The 18,133-nt window shown below is 45.9% G+C and overlaps 1 protein-coding gene across 1 annotated transcript in view; it reads left to right on the plus strand.

The window, feature by feature from the left end:
- Nucleotides 1-5,710: 5,710 nt before the first annotated feature.
- Nucleotides 5,711-18,133, plus strand: part of LOC134080759 (RNA-binding protein Musashi homolog 2) — a gene marked incomplete in the record, with an annotated part of 259,150 nt that continues 246,727 nt past the window's right edge. Inside the window, 5 exon segments of the mRNA XM_062537360.1 lie at nt 5,711-5,899; nt 6,252-6,292; nt 6,616-6,697; nt 7,065-7,149; nt 13,471-13,512. Coding sequence (XP_062393344.1) covers nt 5,838-5,899; nt 6,252-6,292; nt 6,616-6,697; nt 7,065-7,149; nt 13,471-13,512 — 312 coding nt within the window.

An 18,133-nucleotide genomic window follows, 5' to 3' on the forward strand; every position in this document is an offset into this window, starting at 1 on the left:
AGTCCCTCCCCCTGGGCCCTGGCAGGTTGAGCTCAGTTACTGCAGAGGTCATGCACAAAATCAGCTAAATATGAAGAAATGAGGGTTATTATTTCCCCCTGAAGGGCCGCTGTGTTTCATTAGAGAGGCGCTGGATATCATTTCAGAGAGAGTCACGGCCAAAAAAATGGCACCAAAAATAAATTGCTAATGAAAAGACTTCATTCTCCCATTCATAATCCACTGGCATTTTTTGGAGTCACATATTGAAGACACAGACACAACATGTAAATGTTTTCATACGAAACATACATGTGCAGTGCATATAGCTACAGTGCTCTTAGTTCCGTCTCATACGTCTCAAGATGGATCTGTTGTTGACCTTGTTTCTAACTCATTTAATTTTCCTTACAGTGTTGGAGTGTAAGATAATGTTTGCAATGTTTATTGTTATTATTGTCCTGTTGCCCTATTATCCTGTTCAATTCTGTTTAGTCTATTGATAATGTTTGTGTTTATTGGTGTAGGCTATTTATTGCAATAAATAGATCGCATTAATGTTAATTTCATATCAATGATGTTATTGTAAGTCACGTTGGAAAAACCCTTCTGCTACATAACATGAATATAAACATAAGATAAATATGCAGCATGTGTGATTCAAGGTTCATTTGAACAGAGGAGGTGTGTGTTACCTTTAAACATAAACAAAAATACAATCCATAACATAATATGGTTCATTTAAACAAAGGAGGTGTGTGTTACCTTTAAACATAAGCAAAAATACAATCCATACCATATATGGTTCATTTAAGCAAAAAGAGATATGTGCTACCTTTAAACAATAGCTGTTGGCTTGATAAGGACTTAACTTTCGTGTCCATTCTGATGCTGTCCAGTGAAGCTTCACTGTGTGTTCCCTTATGGAGACTAAAGCCGTGATGACGAGACAGAGAGGAGGCACATGGACCACTCATGAGGGGCCTGCCCACTCTGGCCTCCTGGGATTGGCTAAATATAGCAGGACGTGTCCCAGGATGCATACGACAGTAAACAACTAATGCCATTACACAGTGGACAGGGTCAACTAGACATGAAATTATGCAACACTTACGCTATAGCAGCCACTGAGGCCTGGGCCATCAATCTAGTCATGTGCATTCACTCCTGTCAACAAGGGACGTTAGTGACAGCTGCGGATGACAGTGATGTCCCTAGCTTTCCCTTTTATACCCTCTCATACACACACACACACACTCTGACATACACACACACACACACACACACACTCTTTCTCTCATTCACATTGACGCAAGTACTCACATATCCAGTACACATGGACTCATACATACATGCATGCACACACAAACACGCACACTCTCTCTCTCTCTCTCTCTCTCACGTCACATTCATACAAATACACACACTGAGTTCTGCTCCATACATACAGTACATGCATGTGCACACAAACACACACATTCCCTCTCTCTCTCTCTCTCTCTCTCTCTCAGACACATTCATACAAATACACACACTCTCGCTCTGCTCCATACATACATGCATTGCACACTAACAAACACACTGGGCTCTGCTCCCCTCATTTTAAATTACGTGCCACCTTTTTTTTCGCAGTCAGAATCTATCATCTTAAACTTTAAGCTTCAAGTCATTGTGAGTTTTGTGGCAGCATCTGGAGGATGAACGTTGTCACCGGCCTTGATAACAGTTGGCTCCACCTAGGTCCTGATAACATCCGGTCCACCTACCAGGGGTATGTGCTGCTCCACATGCCATTTTAATTGCCCCCAGGGGGTAAATAAAGTGATTTGAATTGAATTGATCTGAACTGAAGAGCGTAGACTACCTTGTGGCTGTGACAGAATATGTGGGACGCTATCTCCGAGGCCGTCCTGGCCATCTCTCAAAGCTGAGAGTGGAAGAACGTTGTGGCCATCTGTATTTTACACGCTCATATGTTTCTTCTCAATATTAAGTGACTTTGGCAGCACATCAGAGCACAAAACACAGTTCTTGGAAACCTGGTCATACATCTATGTAAGCACAAGCGCTCCTTATTGATCTGATCGCAGCGTCTAACAGATGTAGGACATTAAAAATGAAATCCGCATTTAAATACTTCATGAATTCATTAATTAAACACAGATGCCATTGTGACTGCAAGGCACATTGGCAAATATGTCACTGACACCAAACGATACAAAGCAGTGTGTTCTTGATTTTTCAGCAGGGGACTTTCAGTTTTACATATTGACTCAGTTACCCCCTCATCAGAGGAGACTGTGCAGCGCACACACACTAATGTTTAGCTGCGGACTCCGAAAGGCTTTTGTGCGGTTAATTACCAAGCGTGCATTGATTGCATTAATATGCGTTGAGCGATAAGATCATATCATGCGCCGCAGAAAAGCGAACGCAGCTGGTGGCGGCGGCGAGAGGCATCTCTTTCTCGTCAACGTTTTTCTGAAGGCTGGATGGCATTTTAAGTAGTCTGGTAGCAGTAAACACTGTAAGCCAGCCAGATTAAAGGAAATGCACAGATAAACCTTAAGCAGTGAGTTTCAAGTGATCATATTTCTGCCACTGTTGCGAGAGGAGTGATGATATGCTTATTGTGCTGTTTGCTGAAGAGCTCAAGGCTGTAGTTATCTCCAGGCCCAATGGCTCAACACACACACACACACACACACACACACACACACACACACAGAGAGAGAGAGAGAGAGAGACACACACACACACACACACACACATACACACACACACACACATACTCACACACACACTCAGAGAGAGAGAGAGAGCTTTCGAGTGTTCAGTGTCGGTTGTGGACCTACTCATTATGATGACTCAGAATTGGTAAAGGAAAACAACAACAAAGAATGTAGAAGATTGAAAGATAAAAATCAAATCAAAGAAATTCAAACTTGCAAATAAATAAGCTGTGCACTCAAACTGGGAAAGAAATAGACTGTGTTTGAATACAGTTGTCTACGGAGCACATTCCGGCATTTTACATTTCTTAAATGCTTCAATTTCATCCCAGAGGAGACGAGATAAACATTGGTCTGTTCCTCTCTCAATGCAATCACAATGCATGGACTGAGTAATGCCTATTATCTTCAAGTCAGTACGAGGGGTTTGCATTCAGAGCAGCATGGCAAATTCTGATTACAAGTAGTCAGGGATGTAGTCCCTCTCCACTAACACCTGCTTCACCACTATCGGAACACCACCATTCAGTGGGAAGTTGTGGATGGTGTGAAATGGCAATCATTCATTTGAAAAGACTCTGGACACTTTTTTTTGCTCCGGCTGCAGTGATCAGATTGCGGAAACCACTGACATCTCATTCCTCCATGTGTCCAGAATATTTTTGGTTTTGCCTTTGAGTTGTTTATCCTTCATGCTCCTCTTCAGGATGTTTTCTGCGGCCGTATTTTTTACACAGATGTTATGAGCTGTCGAGTCTGATGTCTCTATCTTTAACAATTTGACGCAACTCTCAACACAAGGTTTTGTGTTTTTAATTCCCTACATACCAGATGTGTAGTTTGTCTGGGAGTGTTTCAGGAAATGTGTGGGACTAATCTTGTGCAATATGATTTATGGCTTATTGTTTATTTTGGGATTAGAGGAGGAAAGCTGAAGTTTGGCGTGTCACTCACGATTGGGATTCCTTTCCAACATTTGCATAGCGACAGGCGCTAACTTTGAAATCATTGGTCCAGCCTTACCAATGACATTGATCAGAGATTCCTAATGCTACTTTGTACTTCACCTAAAGCTTACAAACCGACAACGATCAGCATCAACAGTCAAGAAACAATATACAGTATACTGTATGCAGTACCTTTGCTGTGAATAAATGTCTGTGCATTTTTCCAACGGTATTTTTTGATGTCTGCAGGTGTTGCTGCTATTGTTTATCTCAGTCAGTTTGGTGGTCTCCTCTCGTCACTGATTGGCTGACATTTGTTTTAGTCTGAGGGAAAGTGAACTACAGAGTTCCAGACCGGTATGTCCATGAAGGAGATCTAAGTGGGCAGGGCCAGGCCACCACATCTCACTCTTGGCTACAATTGGTGCAGATATTATCTACAGTAATAAGTACTTAAAGAATAATTGTAAATAGTTATAACAGTAGTTATGTTTGACATTATGTATTATGTATGTATGACATTAGTTAGAATTACTTGGTTAGCAAAAATATAAACTTCAGGTTTGATCATGTCCTTCATCAATGTACCCATGATGGGTAAAAGCATTCTGTTATGTTTGTTTTGTCATTCTGGTGTTTTCATCCCACCTTTACCCAATGTCATGATAATCAGGCCTATAGATCACTCTCTGTTGAACATGCACTGCTTTCATCTCCAATATAGATACAGCTCTTTGAAAACTGTCCCCCTCCACCACGAAACACGCTGTGCTCTGCTTGGTCGTTTCGCCGGGGTGTGAGACGCGCCTGGCCCATATCGGGGCCAGCTCCTCTCCTGTCCTCCAGCGTTAGATCAGTTTCTATCTGGCTGCATCCTTCATCTTTTGTCATTGTGGTTAGCTCTTCAGGCCAGAGGCTTCTAAGACGCAATCTGATTACCACGCCCTTCTGTTTTCAGAAAACACACACACACACACACACACACACACACACACACACACACACACACACACACGCACACACACACACACACACACACACACACACACACACACACACGCACGCATGAGACCTGAGTGGCTGTGATACCTGTAGAAGGGAGATGAGCACTTACCCTTGTCTTCACCCCTGACCTTGCTGATTGGAGAGGGGTGACATGGATAGGATGGGATTAACCAATGACCTGCCCAGAGGTACTTCATGACTGTAGCATATTGCATATTTAAAAAAGCATCAGTAGGAAATAGAGCATAGCGTTCTAATGAATACAATGTTACAAATATGAACATGTGACATGGTATACTTGTTATATTGTAGCTACATTGTAGTACCATCTGATGCACAATTTAATATTTATTTACTGTAATGCAATTACCAGTGGCTTGTTGCAGCATGTTGATGATTTGCATAACCCTAATCCTACCATTCCTTTCCCTAAATACAAAATGATATCAATATGTTATTAATCATATCTCTCAGCTTGTGACACCATTATTACTAGCTTGGTTACACTGTATCAATGGCTGAGAATGTGTAAAGCAAAATGACACTCAAATGTCCAATATGAATACTCATTCCAAACTTTAATAACCAAAAGAGTCATAATGAGGGCAGTAGTAAATTGTGTGAATGCATTTATAGTGTTTTATTAGCATTTGTCGAGTGTTTTGAGCAGAATGGAATCTGTAGCAGTGCTCAGAACAGCAGCAGGGGGACATGTGTAGCCTCTCCGTCCTCAAAAATGACAACTGCATTGTCAGCCAGGTGTGTGTTGTCATTACCTGAGCTGATGTAGTCATATCAAGAAGTTGTCCTGGTATTCGTGCAAAACGTGAAAAAGTGGACTACACGAAAAATAAACACATTCTTATCTTTAACATTAACTGAAAAACACTGCCTTTATCCCATTCAGGTGTTTACAGTAGTGCAGGTCGACCAGTAGAGGGCGTGGTTTTAGATTTACTGGGCGGATTCTTCACCGTGACGTCAATTGGATTGGTTAGGTGACGAGCTCCAGCACCGCCCCACTCGGGACATGAGAGGGGAGGGAAGAGCTGTGCTGATCCCACGTGTGACGCTTGCATTCCCGGTTCAGTAATATTCTCATAGCGGGGCTTCGCTTTGCTTTTGCCGTGTTTGTGTGTGTTTGTTAGTTTTTCTGCCCGTAGTTTGATTAGCAATGGAAGGAGACGGGAGTCAAGCCACCTCTGGAAACTCAAATGATTCGCAACATGACCCGGGGTAAGACGATACATCTGTGGACACTTTTTGTTTATGCGAAACATTTTCATGCGCTAAATTCTGTACTGGAAAGGTACAGCTGGCTGAAGAACACTGTAAGCGCACAAGCGGCTGTCCTCTCTTCCGGATGCAGTTAGGTAGCTAGCGGAGAGGCGCTGGGTTTGTGTGTTTGGGTTAATGTTATGCAAGGCAGGACTGGCCTCTTGCTTGGAACATGTCAGATTTGAACCAGGGAGCGAATCTGACAGTTCATAATGCTTTCTTTTCGCTGTCTCGCTCTTTATAAGTACTAACACGTCAAAATGGCCGATCTGACATCTGGACTCACTTCTTGTATGTTTTCTTCTTACAGTAAAATGTTTATCGGTGGCCTCAGCTGGCAAACATCACCAGGTGAGACTGACGCGTTTTGTTCCGCTTTGCTTTTAGTTTGTTTGGTTGTTGATTGTCCACGCTCGGACGAGTTGCGATATGTCCGTGTGCGTGTGCGTGCGTGTGCAGCGCTATGTATGGGATGCGTGATGTGTGTGTGTGTGTGTGTGTGTGTACACCTCTGTGCGCGAAAGGTTATTTTGATTTCCAGTAAATTCAAGTCCTCTATTCGACCCCTGTGTGTGTCATGGTGCATGAATGCACTCTCAATTGAGAGTGGTGAGACATGAATTTTGCACGAATTATCTAACGTAACACGGCATCTCCCTCTTTCTTGTCCACAGACAGCCTTAGAGACTATTTTAGTAAATTCGGGGAAATAAGAGAATGTATGGTGATGAGAGATCCCACGACAAAACGATCCAGGTAAAACAATTTACTTTCCCCTTTGCTGAGTGTTCGTGAGAGAGATGTTGTATGTCATATAGCGTACAGTTTGTACAGTACCCACGTTTGCCGATGTGGACATTAACAACGGCAGGTAGCTGTAAATCTGCGAGCTAATGGAATTTGACATTGACTTGGGACCAGCCTATTGCAACACCGGAGTGTCAAAGCTTATCTTTAGATCTGCATAAGGTGAAATGAAGAATTGTTCACAATAGTTCAAATCAAATGTTATCTATATCTGTCTTTCGAGTAGGTTATCTCTTTATTAATATAATGGTCTTGCTTACCGTCAAGAATGCACCATCTTATGATAATGTCTGTGTTTATCTTTGTTGTCCTGCAGAGGGTTTGGATTCGTTACGTTTGCAGATGCCGCCAGCGTAGATAAAGTCTTAGCGCAAACGCACCACGAATTAGACTCAAAGACGGTAGGTCACAGTTTCTTCATTTTTGTTTTTAGTACTGTTTTCTTTTATTTGTTCTTAAATATATCACTGTTATTATTTTTTGAAAATATATTTTCTAAAAGGATCTTCAGAGTATAAATAAATATTGAAGTTGACGTTGAAATTGAAATCTTCCTAGACCCACTTTTCTATAATAGCTGTGTGTATAGGGACAGTTTACCCCCCCCCCCCCCCCCCCGAAACGTCCACTTGTGTGGCTAGAATGATCTATCTGCTGTGATTTGCTGTTGACCGCTATCGATGTGGCTTTGCGCACACACACACGGACGCACACACACTCACACACACACACACACACACACACACACACACACACTCACAGAATTCACAATCAAACTGTGATCTGTTATTGATTAAATTCCTGAATGAACCCCTTTCCAATGATTCTTCTCACAAACAAATGCACTGAGGGATTAGAGAGATCAGAAAAAGACAAGTTCTCCTCCTCCGGCTTTCAACATTGCATCACAGACAGCTACATTTCCCTCAAGTACGCACAGGCACACACGCACACACACACACAAGCACACACACAACACACACACTCACACACAAGCACACACACACACACTCACACACAGAGTCTCTCTCTCTCACACACACACACACACACACACACATACACACACACACACACACACACACACACACACACACATGCACACACACACACACACACACACACACACACACACACACACACACACACATAGCAGGAGCACAAAAGATTGAATATTTATTGCATTAATAGCTCTCATCACTCGTTGGGGTTTGCTGCGTGTGCATGTGTGTGTGTGTGTGTGTGTGTGTGTGTGTGTGTGTGTGTGTGTGTGTGTGTGTGTGTGTGTGTGTGTGTGTGTGTGTGTGTGTGTGTGTGTGTGTGTGTGTGTGTGTGTAATGCAGGACGTTGTTGTCTTTTGGAGGCTGATGGGAGGGGGAGGTCGGGCAGAGTCACATGTGTGTGAAGTTGGCGCTCGGTGGGGGGTCTGGTGCGTGCGGCACAGTCTCCTTCTCCTGCCTCTCTCGCCTCAATGGCGGATATTGAAAAAAGAATAAATGCTTTGATTGCTGCCTCGCCACCAGGGAGACTCAGCTTCAGATGCTGGAGAATATGTCTCTCAGATATATTTGGAAAGAGAAACACATTGTTTCCCCGTAGCCGGGGGTGTAATCACAGAACAGGGGAGCTCAGGGCTTGATGTGTGTGTGTGTGTGTGTGTGTGTGTGTGTGTGTGTACGTTGGGGGGGGGGGGGGTGTTTCAAGGGCCAGCCAGGCCTGATTGGCGTGCAGGAGTGGGGTGGGTGGGTTGTGGAAGGGAGGTGGGGAGGAGTGAGTGGGGCTGTCGTTTGCCTTTGCTCTTGAAAGTGAAAGATAGTGGCGTGTTGATTTGCATGTGTTGAGGGACTGGCGACACCTGTAACTACTGTTTGTTTGTCAAAAGCAAGAAAGAGGATGCAAGAGCCGTCTGCAAACAAGTGCGAGCATGCACACTGCCATGCTCAAACACATGCACACACACACACACACACACACACACACACACACACACACACACACACACACACACATGCACATACACACAGACACTCACACACACACACACACACACACACATGCACACACATGGCACGCAAGCACACACACACACACATACACACACACTTACAGTATGCAAATACACAGAGAAGCCATTATGCAAATCTTCTCTCGGAGCTCTAAGCATACATGTAGTCAACATGTAGGTATCTAGTGCACGTGTCACAGCATGTATAACAATGTTATAATTGTGTACTGACTATGCCTCATAAGGAAGTGACATACTGGTCAGGGAATATTGTTCCCAGGAAAAGACTTCAGTATCAGGAAGCTCTATGTTGTGTATTAAATGGTCTTTAGTGCTGACATAATCACACACTAGCTAAGTGGGCAGAGATACCGAGGGTCAAGAGGTCAACCAGAGGGGTTGCATTAATAAATCATCTGCATAAAGGATTCAGAAGGGGCCGAATTATACCCTTTCACATTTTGATGATGCAGTGCATTTGATTCATCCCTGCGTTGCATATGCAAGGCTACAGGCCGCAGCTGCCCCGGTGTTTGTCCAGAACGGGAGCTGGACACTGCTGGCCCTGAGGTTATATTGATAGCCTCATGTGCTAACCGGGAACACGCACAGCACAGCTTGTGTTGTAAAGTTACACCCGGTCTTAATGGAGATGCAGAAATAGCAAAGTCATTGGCCCTGATTCATATGTGTGGCCCTGATAGTGTGCACGGGTGCAAAGATAGTGTGCAAGGGTGCAAAGACAGTCTGCAGGGGTGCAAAGATAGTCTGCAAGGGTGCAAAGATTGTCTGCAATGGGCAGGATCTAAGGATAGTTTGGAAAAGTGCAAGTCTTAACACATTTTTTTCATGATTGGAATTAGTTTATATTAATTATACTAATCTAAGAGATTGGGTCTCATGGAAATGTGAAGGAGTTTATCATGAGACTAATTATAGTGTTCCAATTACTTACTTGGACTGTTAACATGTCATGTGGTCCCGTTTTAAAATCCTCTGATCATGAACTAAAGATGAAGTCATAAATGTCTGTTTTAATGGAATGTACTTCTGCTGCATTTAGATTGGCTTTAATTACACTGGGAGCCACAGCGGATGTGTGTGCAAATGTGTTTTATTCTGAGAGTAGTGACATTTGATACAGCGCTGGCAAAGTGACTTGTGTCGACACATCAAGTGCCGTAGGCATATACTTTGGCCTTCTTGCTGATAATGTCAAAAAGATATTAATGCCATATGGTTGTCATAATTTGGCATATAGGCTACGTGTTTGCCGTCATCCACTAACGAGTTATTTATCTTGACAAATATGACCACCATGTACTGTATCATCCAATGCAAATGCATATGTATGTGTAGTATGAGGGGCTAAGCCATTCTTCTGAATGCCTTTTGTTGCCATTCAGAAAAAAGGATCAGATAAAGAGAGACATCCTGAAAATCCAGCGAGGGAGGAATGAAAGATAGAGGGGAAAGAATCCTGTGTGAGGGAGAGAGAGAAGGAGAGAGAGAGGAGAGAGATGGAGAGAGAGAGAGAAGGAGAACGAGAGAGAGCAAGAGAGAGATGGAACGAGCGAGCAAGGGAGTTTACCGCAAGGCACCAATAATGTATGAAATCTGGCTGGCGGATCTGAAGTAAGAATGTAAGCAGTTGCCTCCTGGCCTGCACTCGCTCCCTCAAGCCCCGTACAGTGCGAGCCCACGGAGAGGCTGCTGCAAGAGGCTAAAACAAGATGAAAGCCCAGAGAAAAACGAGACAGATTTCTCCCTTTTCCCCCCTTCCTCACTCCCCTTCCTCCTTTCATGTAATAACTGTTTGACCTGCTGGGTCTGGAGGTTGGACAGCGGAGTGGGTGGGTGCCGCGCGTGGAGTCGATTACCGGCAGTTCAGCCGGAGCGGAGAGCAGCATTTGATAAATACCGACCCGATAAACGACAGGATGTGTGTGTGTGTGTGTGTGAACGCTGAAAGCGTTTTTCTCACCCTGCCTAGCGGTTAGGCTGTGCCACACATGCCGTGCTGTACGGTGCATGCATGCCAGCTCTTAGCAGTGTCTGACGTTTCCCTACGCCACGCTTTTCAGTGGTGAAACAGGAGCCTCCTGCTCTAGAAAACGCATCCAAATATTTTCAAGAAAAGTCTGAGCACTCTCATTCTGTGTTCAAACCCGTATTTAGACATCTTGAGAGCGAGCTTAATGCACACTGGTCAGTTGAAATGACCAGAAGATGCCAGTGCAGAATGTGCTCTTACTGTAGGTGGCCTTGGACCGCTACGATCCGCGGCATTTGGACTGGTAAGAGAGTGAAAGCAGTCCTGACTCCCTCTCGGGCTTTCCTGCAACAGTCCGACATGACGGCAGGAAATCATTAACAGTCGCAAATCATTTGACAGGCCCAGACGTATTGTTTGCTGGTTCCTTTAGATGCAATACATCTGTGTTGAAGTTTGTAATGACGTTATAGGTTTGTTTTGTCTGTCGATCTCCCCAGGTGGGAACTCTTGAATGTTGGCAACTGTGGAGTCGTTAAATCGTTAAATAGATGGATATTTGTGAAATCTTCTTCCTCTTCTTTGGCATGCACCCTTCCTGTCCTGTAGGGCTTGGAATTCCTGTCACACTTGCCTTTTCTGAAGCATATTGAAAGCTTGTCAGACTCATAAATCTTGTTTTGTTGTAGTTTTAGTCTCTGACAGCCATGATTATATAGTCAATGAATCTGAGTTGTCAGTTTGACTTCATTTCAAAGTATAGTACAGTGCAGAATCCGGGGGGGGGGGGGGGCGGGGGGGGAGTCCACAGAGTCCACAGTGTCCACAGGGGCTTTCTTGTTGGCCAGCAGGGTCCTTCTCACCCAGAGCAAGCACAAAAGGTTGTTGTGAAAGGATTGTTCTCAATGTGAAGTGTATGAAACATGGAAAGATTGATAGCCGATTTGAAGAGTACATATTAGTGTTAAATAATGGTGTAAGTACACTTCACTCTGTAGGAAAGTGGTTCACATTCAGGGGCATAATGAAAAAATAGTTAATATGAGCTGACAGAATCTGATTCTTAGTTCATTAATTGGTAACTACCCTACTAGAGTTAATGCAGATTCCAGTTTAAGTGAAGTGGTTTCTGACTGAATCGATTGACTTATGGCCAGTGGTTCACTGCACTGATGACAGTGTAACAATGATCTCTCTATTCTATTTTATTCTATATTTTATTGTGTTCTATTGTGTTCTATTGTGTTCTGTTCCTGTGCATACTTCAACAAATGGAGATTAATGGAGTCTAGCAAACACGATTCTAATTCTGAGAGTATGTGCGTGTTGATATTTGAAGCGTGAGAAATGTTTTTGCACCAACATGCCGAGTTTTCACAGAGTAATTGAGGTTAAAATTGTTGTAGCCTGAGGCTAATTGCTAAAGCTAATCATTACATGCAATTCATTATGAGCCGAGTGAGCATTCCAAGGTGTTACAGAACTCATCCTTTTTGAGCATGCGTTAAGTGTCTGTGTTTCCATGGATGGTGAGGCAAATTTGCAAATCAAATTGACCTATGGGTGCAAATACAGTCGCCTGAACCGATTGAATGACAGTCATGGTTTTATCAGACTGAACGAAAAGAGAGCAAAAGCGTAGCTCTCTGGCTCGATCTCCTCAGCAGCGTCTGACACCCCCCCCCCCCCCCTCAGAATGACCCGAACTCCTAGTCCGTTGCGCCGGCTGTCCGGCCTGGCAGCCCACCTTGGCCGTGCCGCTCGGCGTAAGCCGCCGCAGCCTCCCCACTCATCCTCACACATGCCATTTCAGCTCGCCGTAGGGGAGCAGCCGAGACTATTATCATTGTCCAAAGTAGAGCGAATTCATCCTTGTATTATCGTCCTGTGTGGAGCGGCTGTAACCGCCCAGGCTTGAATTGCTCCCCAATCTCACGCCGGTCCATTTCGCTTCCTCGCATTCCTGACTTCTTTTTTTATCATCCTTTTTTTCTCTCTTGTCACTTTCTCTTTCTCTCTCTCTCTCTTTCACTCAGTCGCTCGCTCTCTCTTTTGCTTCTTTAGAAGGCATTGCAGTCATGCAGGTTGAACGTGAAGAGTGTTTGAATCTATAATGGCACCATGCTGATCATAATTCTGGCCCTGCAGGCAAACTTTCAAATCCATACAAAGAAATATGCATCAATGTAAAGCTTTTTCGCCTCGCTCAACGCGAGCAAGTAATTTTCTGCAAGAGAACGATTTCGATCTGTTTACAGTGCTCTCCTTGACTATGTGGGCTTGGAGGAGATTGTTCGAGGCTTCTCTTTAGGAGCCTTGTATTAAACTTAGTGGAAGGCTGCAGGACCATGGTGCATGAAATAGTTTCTCTTCGTTCCGAATGCAAGATTGATAAGGTTCTTACAGCACGCCCCAGCAACAGTTAAACAAAAGACAACAACAATAACAATAACAACAACAACAACAACAACGACAACAACAATAACAACAACAACGATAGCGACAACAACAATGACAATAACAAAAACAACAAAACACGTTTGAAACTGTCTGATATGTATATATATATATATTGGATATATTTTGATTGGATTGCCTCTGTATATGAGATATGTCTGGTGTGAAATACTCTCATGCATTTGGCAGTGTAGCACGATGCCTGGATGAGTGGATGTGCTGAGCATCCATTGAGTCATGTCTCTCCTTTTTTCTTTTCTCTCACAGATTGACCCTAAAGTTGCCTTTCCTCGACGCACTCAACCTAAGGTAAGAACCCTAGCCATTCTACCCCTCCTGCCGGTCCACCTCTCCACACATTACAGGTTGTGTAGGCACCTGCCCGCTGCAGGCCCATTGGCCAGAGGCACACTTGGCTCCGGTCATAGCTTGAGTAACAGGTGCTTTCATGGCTGGCTCTTTCATGAGTGTTTTAACGCAATGTGATTCCACATATTCTCCCGACTCTTTCCTATGAAAATCAATGGCTGCTGCCTTGTGTGTGCTTTGTGAGTTGGTGTTAAAAATCAAAATCCTTTTTCTTTGGCATTGCTTTGTAAGTCGGGCTCGTCGGGAGAGTGTTCCTGACCGTGGCATCAGGTGCCATTGAGGCATTGAGGCCCGTTTGATACGCGAGTGGATTTCTCCGTGGGTTCAGGGGGGGTGCCGTGACTGAATGGATTTCTCTTTGGGCTCGTGGGGTTCGGGGGGGGGGGGGGGGGGTGCTGTGACTGAATGCTGAAGGTCTCAAGTGGGGAACTCGTAGTGAAAGCATTTCAAAGCTGGAGCACATGGCGCCTTCAGGGTATCGACATATGGTTGAGAAACCACTTTTCTCTTTTTTCTAAATACCTCATTTGCCTGTTCATTGCGTTAACCTTTTCTTGTCCAAGGAAGTGGAAAATGAACATAAGGAAGCAGTTAAAACCTAGAGCATCCTGTGTACTGCTGCGTGTGCCATATACTGTAGAGAGAGAAATGTTTTTTTTTGTTGCTGAAGTAGTTTGTCGTGCTTTAGCTGTTTTATTTATGAATATGTTATGCTTATGTTTGTTCTGTCTGTCGTCAGAAGAGCGCCAGCGAGCGAGTGTGAGCGAGTGTGTGTGTGTGTGTTGGGGGAATGGCGCGCTCCTCAGACTTGAAATGGCAGGCTGAAGGGCAGGCTCATTAGGGAGGAAAAGAGGGTTTATTTGTTTCAGAATTAAGCAGAGAATGTGGATTTCAAAGGATCTCTGAGCAGCAGGATTAAGGCAGCTAGATTAGCATTACACAGCTCTCTCCCTTCATGTCAAATTGATTCGGAGGGTGGAGGTGGGAGGGTCCTCCGTAAGCAGTCGGAGGCACTCCGAGGCTGCCGTCGGGAAGCGCGGGATATGGTTGCTCTCTCTCCCTCCCTTCCTTTCTGCTTCTCTTCCTCTCTCTCTCTCCCCCTCTCTGTCTCTTTCTCTCTCTCTCCTCTCTCTCTCCTGTTACCCCATTCATTTCCACTCTCTCTCTCTCCCCCTCTCTCCATCTCTTTCCCTCTGTCTCTTTCTCTCTCTCCCCTCTCTCTCTCTCTCTCCCCCGTCTTTGTCATTCTGAGTTCCCCTCCTGTCTGTGCCCTCCATGGCTTCCTGCCTGTGCCGGAGCTGATAAGGGTGGCGGAGCAGAGGGCACTGGGGTGGCTGGCTGGGTGGGTGACGGGGTGACGGGGTGGGTGGCAGAATGGGTCGCAGGTGGCAGTTACTTGCAGGTGTTTTTTGCCACTGTCTTCAGGTGTGGTTTTGTAGAGAGCGTTTGAAGAATGTGTGTGTGTGTGCGTATATGTGTGTGTGTGTGTGTGTGTGTGTGTGTGTGTGTGTGTGTGTGTGTGTGTGTGTGTGTGTGTGTGTGTGTGTGGGTGTGTGGGTGCGCACATAAGGTTGTTAATGGAGAAGGAATAAACTGTAGTTCCCACGAGACCAATGCCAAATGCACCTCCTTGTCAAGCGTGGTGGTCTGTGTGTGTGTGTGTGTGTGTGTGTGTGTGTGTGTGTGTGTGTGTGTGTGTGTGTGTGTGTGTGTGTGAGTGTGTGTGTGTGTGAGTGAGTGTGCTTGACTGGAGGAAGCCGCCCCTGTTGTTTTGGACTAGCTTTGTTCTCATGCCATCTCCTTGGTGTGGTGTGTTGATCAGCGCTGGTGATTGTCTCGGCTCACACCCTTTCCCTGCTGGCCACTCAAGCTACAGTGCGGCTCAGTGGGACTAATGACCTTGTGAGACGTGGCCTACGGACAGAGCAACAGCCACAGAGCCAGGGCCAGAGTCCTGAGCCAGCTTGTCAGATACTGGCCTTTATCACAGAGGAGATGGCAGCCGAGCTCCACTCTCTCTCTCTCTCTTGCTCTCTCTCTCTCTCTCTCTCTCTCTCTCTCTCTCTCTTTCTCTCTCCTTCTGCTGAAGACTCCCTGGGTAGCTTTCAGGCAACATGAAAGCTGAGCCTCGACGTGCGTCTTCCTCGTAGCGGAGGAAGACCGCAGCAGCCAGCGATGACGACGGCTCCCTTCACGACAAGCGACACGGCAACGCTGTTGTTGTCTGTGTCGTTTCCAACGCTACGGCGACCCGCTATCACAACACACACCGTGCGTGTCCCGACACGATTTAAATTGGCGCTGGGATTGCGGCCACTTCGGGGAGACGGCGGTCGCGGGCGAGCGAGTGAGCGAACAAACGAGCGGCTTGTTGTGGGAACGAAAGGCGCGCGCGCGAGAGAGGGAGAGCGTCGCTAGTGGAGCGAGCGTTTGCGTTCACGCGGGGGTTCAGCGGCTCCGTTAACCCCTTCGTCTGTCTCGGCGGCCGTCTCTCGCGCCGGGCGCTCGCCTCGTTAAGTTTCACTGGCCGAGAGCGGCCTCCTCGCCACGCGCCATCACGCTGCACAGCGCAACACAACCAGCGCGGCGCCACACAGGGCCCTGGTGCGGCCATTAGAGAAGCCCGAACAGGCAGACGGGAGCCAACTAGCCGCTTGAAAGGGAGAGCATGCGCTTAATGGATACTGAGGCATGTGGTCAGTTTTCCAGGGCCAAGGGCGTCGGGGCTGTGGGTCAGTAGTGTGGTCACAGCAGGGGTGCGTGTACGAGGGGGGAGCTCGAGGTTGTATCATGACATTTGACTGTAGTGGTTGCGGTAATGATATTATATATGGCGATATGACTGTAGTTCCATTCAGCGCTTATCTGAACTGATCCGAATCAGCTTCCTGCTGCGCTGTTGTGTTGCACTAGGGTCAGTGTCAGCGTCAGATCAACAGTCCAGGCTGGCCACCGCTATGCTAACTCAGTCACCGCCAAGTTGTGTTAGCTGCATTGCATTCTCTTTTTTGGTGTTTCAACATTTCAACATTATTTAAATGTTCTTCAATGTACTGTAATGTATTGTAAATGTACTTTTCTTTTTTTTTTTTTTTTTAAGATACTTTTTTGGGCTTTTATGCCATTTTTAATCAGATAGGACAGTGTAGGGTGACAGGAAACGAGTGGGAGAGAGAGTAGGGTGGGATCCGGAAAGGACCTCGGGGCGGGAATCGAACCCGGGTCGCCGGCGTGCGGTGCAGGTGCCCCAGCCAGTCGCGCCACGACTGGGGCCGTAAATGTAATTTTCTAAATGTACTTTTCTAAGTGGCAGCCCATCCTGGTCCTTCCTCTGCTGGGGTATTCCAGTGGGCAGATCTTGCCAACAGAGGGGGGCGCCACTGAGTCAGACCGTTGTGACGTGCATCTACACTTGAGACTGTGGGGAGATGGGGAGTTTTAGGGGGAAAAGAGTGGGTTTCCGCTAGTGGAACTTAGTCATTTTCTCTCCTTGTCGCTTGTGTGTGTGTGTGTGTGTGTGTGTGTGTGTGTGTGTGTGTGTGTGTGTGTGTGTGTGTGTGTGTGTGTGTGTGTGTGAGTCATGCTTCTACTTGGGGACCCGTTGTGCTCTAAATGTTCTTAGCTGGAGAGGAAACGCTCCTGGTGGTCCCATGGTGCCGAAACTGTGTGTGTATGTGTGTGTGTGTGTGTGTGTGTGTGTGTGTAGTGTGCAGCATGTGTGTGTGTGGTGTGTTTAAGTGTGTGAAAACTCCAAGCCAAGTTTTTAATGAAGTCCAAGGGTGCTGGTCTTAGGGGAACAGACCCCTTGCCTCTAGTCCCACTTGTATCAACACACACAGGCACGCACACAAACACACACACACACACACACACACACACACACACACACACACACACACACACACACACACACACACACACACACAGCATCAGACTGTCCCACAACATCTGATCTGCCCAATCAGATGTTAAGATTGGATTGTTCCACAACTCCAGTGCCCAATGAGACACCAGGATCAGGCTACTCTTGCTCTCCTCTTCATATCACCTTTACTTCCTGCTGTGACAGATCAGGAGGACCAAACATGACACTGCACTCTGTGATGTCACATGACTCTGCACTCTGTGATGTCACATGACTGTGCACTTCGCCCTTTTGAGCCATTTTGTCTAGTGGGGCATCCCCGTCTCACACTCCCCCTAGACACTACACTCTACCTCCATCTCTCTCTCTCTCTCTCTCTCTCTCTCTTTCTCACTCTGTCTAATCTTGGCTCTGCTTCACTCATCTCCAAATCCAACAGGACTCCTCACTGGTTTGGGCGCCTTGTGGGTGCTTTAGCAGAGCCATCTCAGCATGTGGTCCAGTCTCTTTCTTTTCCATCAGAGCAGCCTGAGACAGGCACGCCTGCCGTCCCCATCTTGGCCCAAAAGCTGAGATGTTGATATTCATCTACTCTCGTGTCGCCCTCTCCTGATTTCTTTCTTGGTTGAAAAGCACTTCCACAAGCTAAGATCTTCCTGCCGTATGACTGCCAAGTGCTAGTGCCAAGCTGCATTT

This window comes from Sardina pilchardus, chromosome 5 (genome assembly GCF_963854185.1).
Source record: "Sardina pilchardus chromosome 5, fSarPil1.1, whole genome shotgun sequence".
Lineage (NCBI taxonomy): Eukaryota > Metazoa > Chordata > Actinopteri > Clupeiformes > Clupeidae > Sardina > Sardina pilchardus.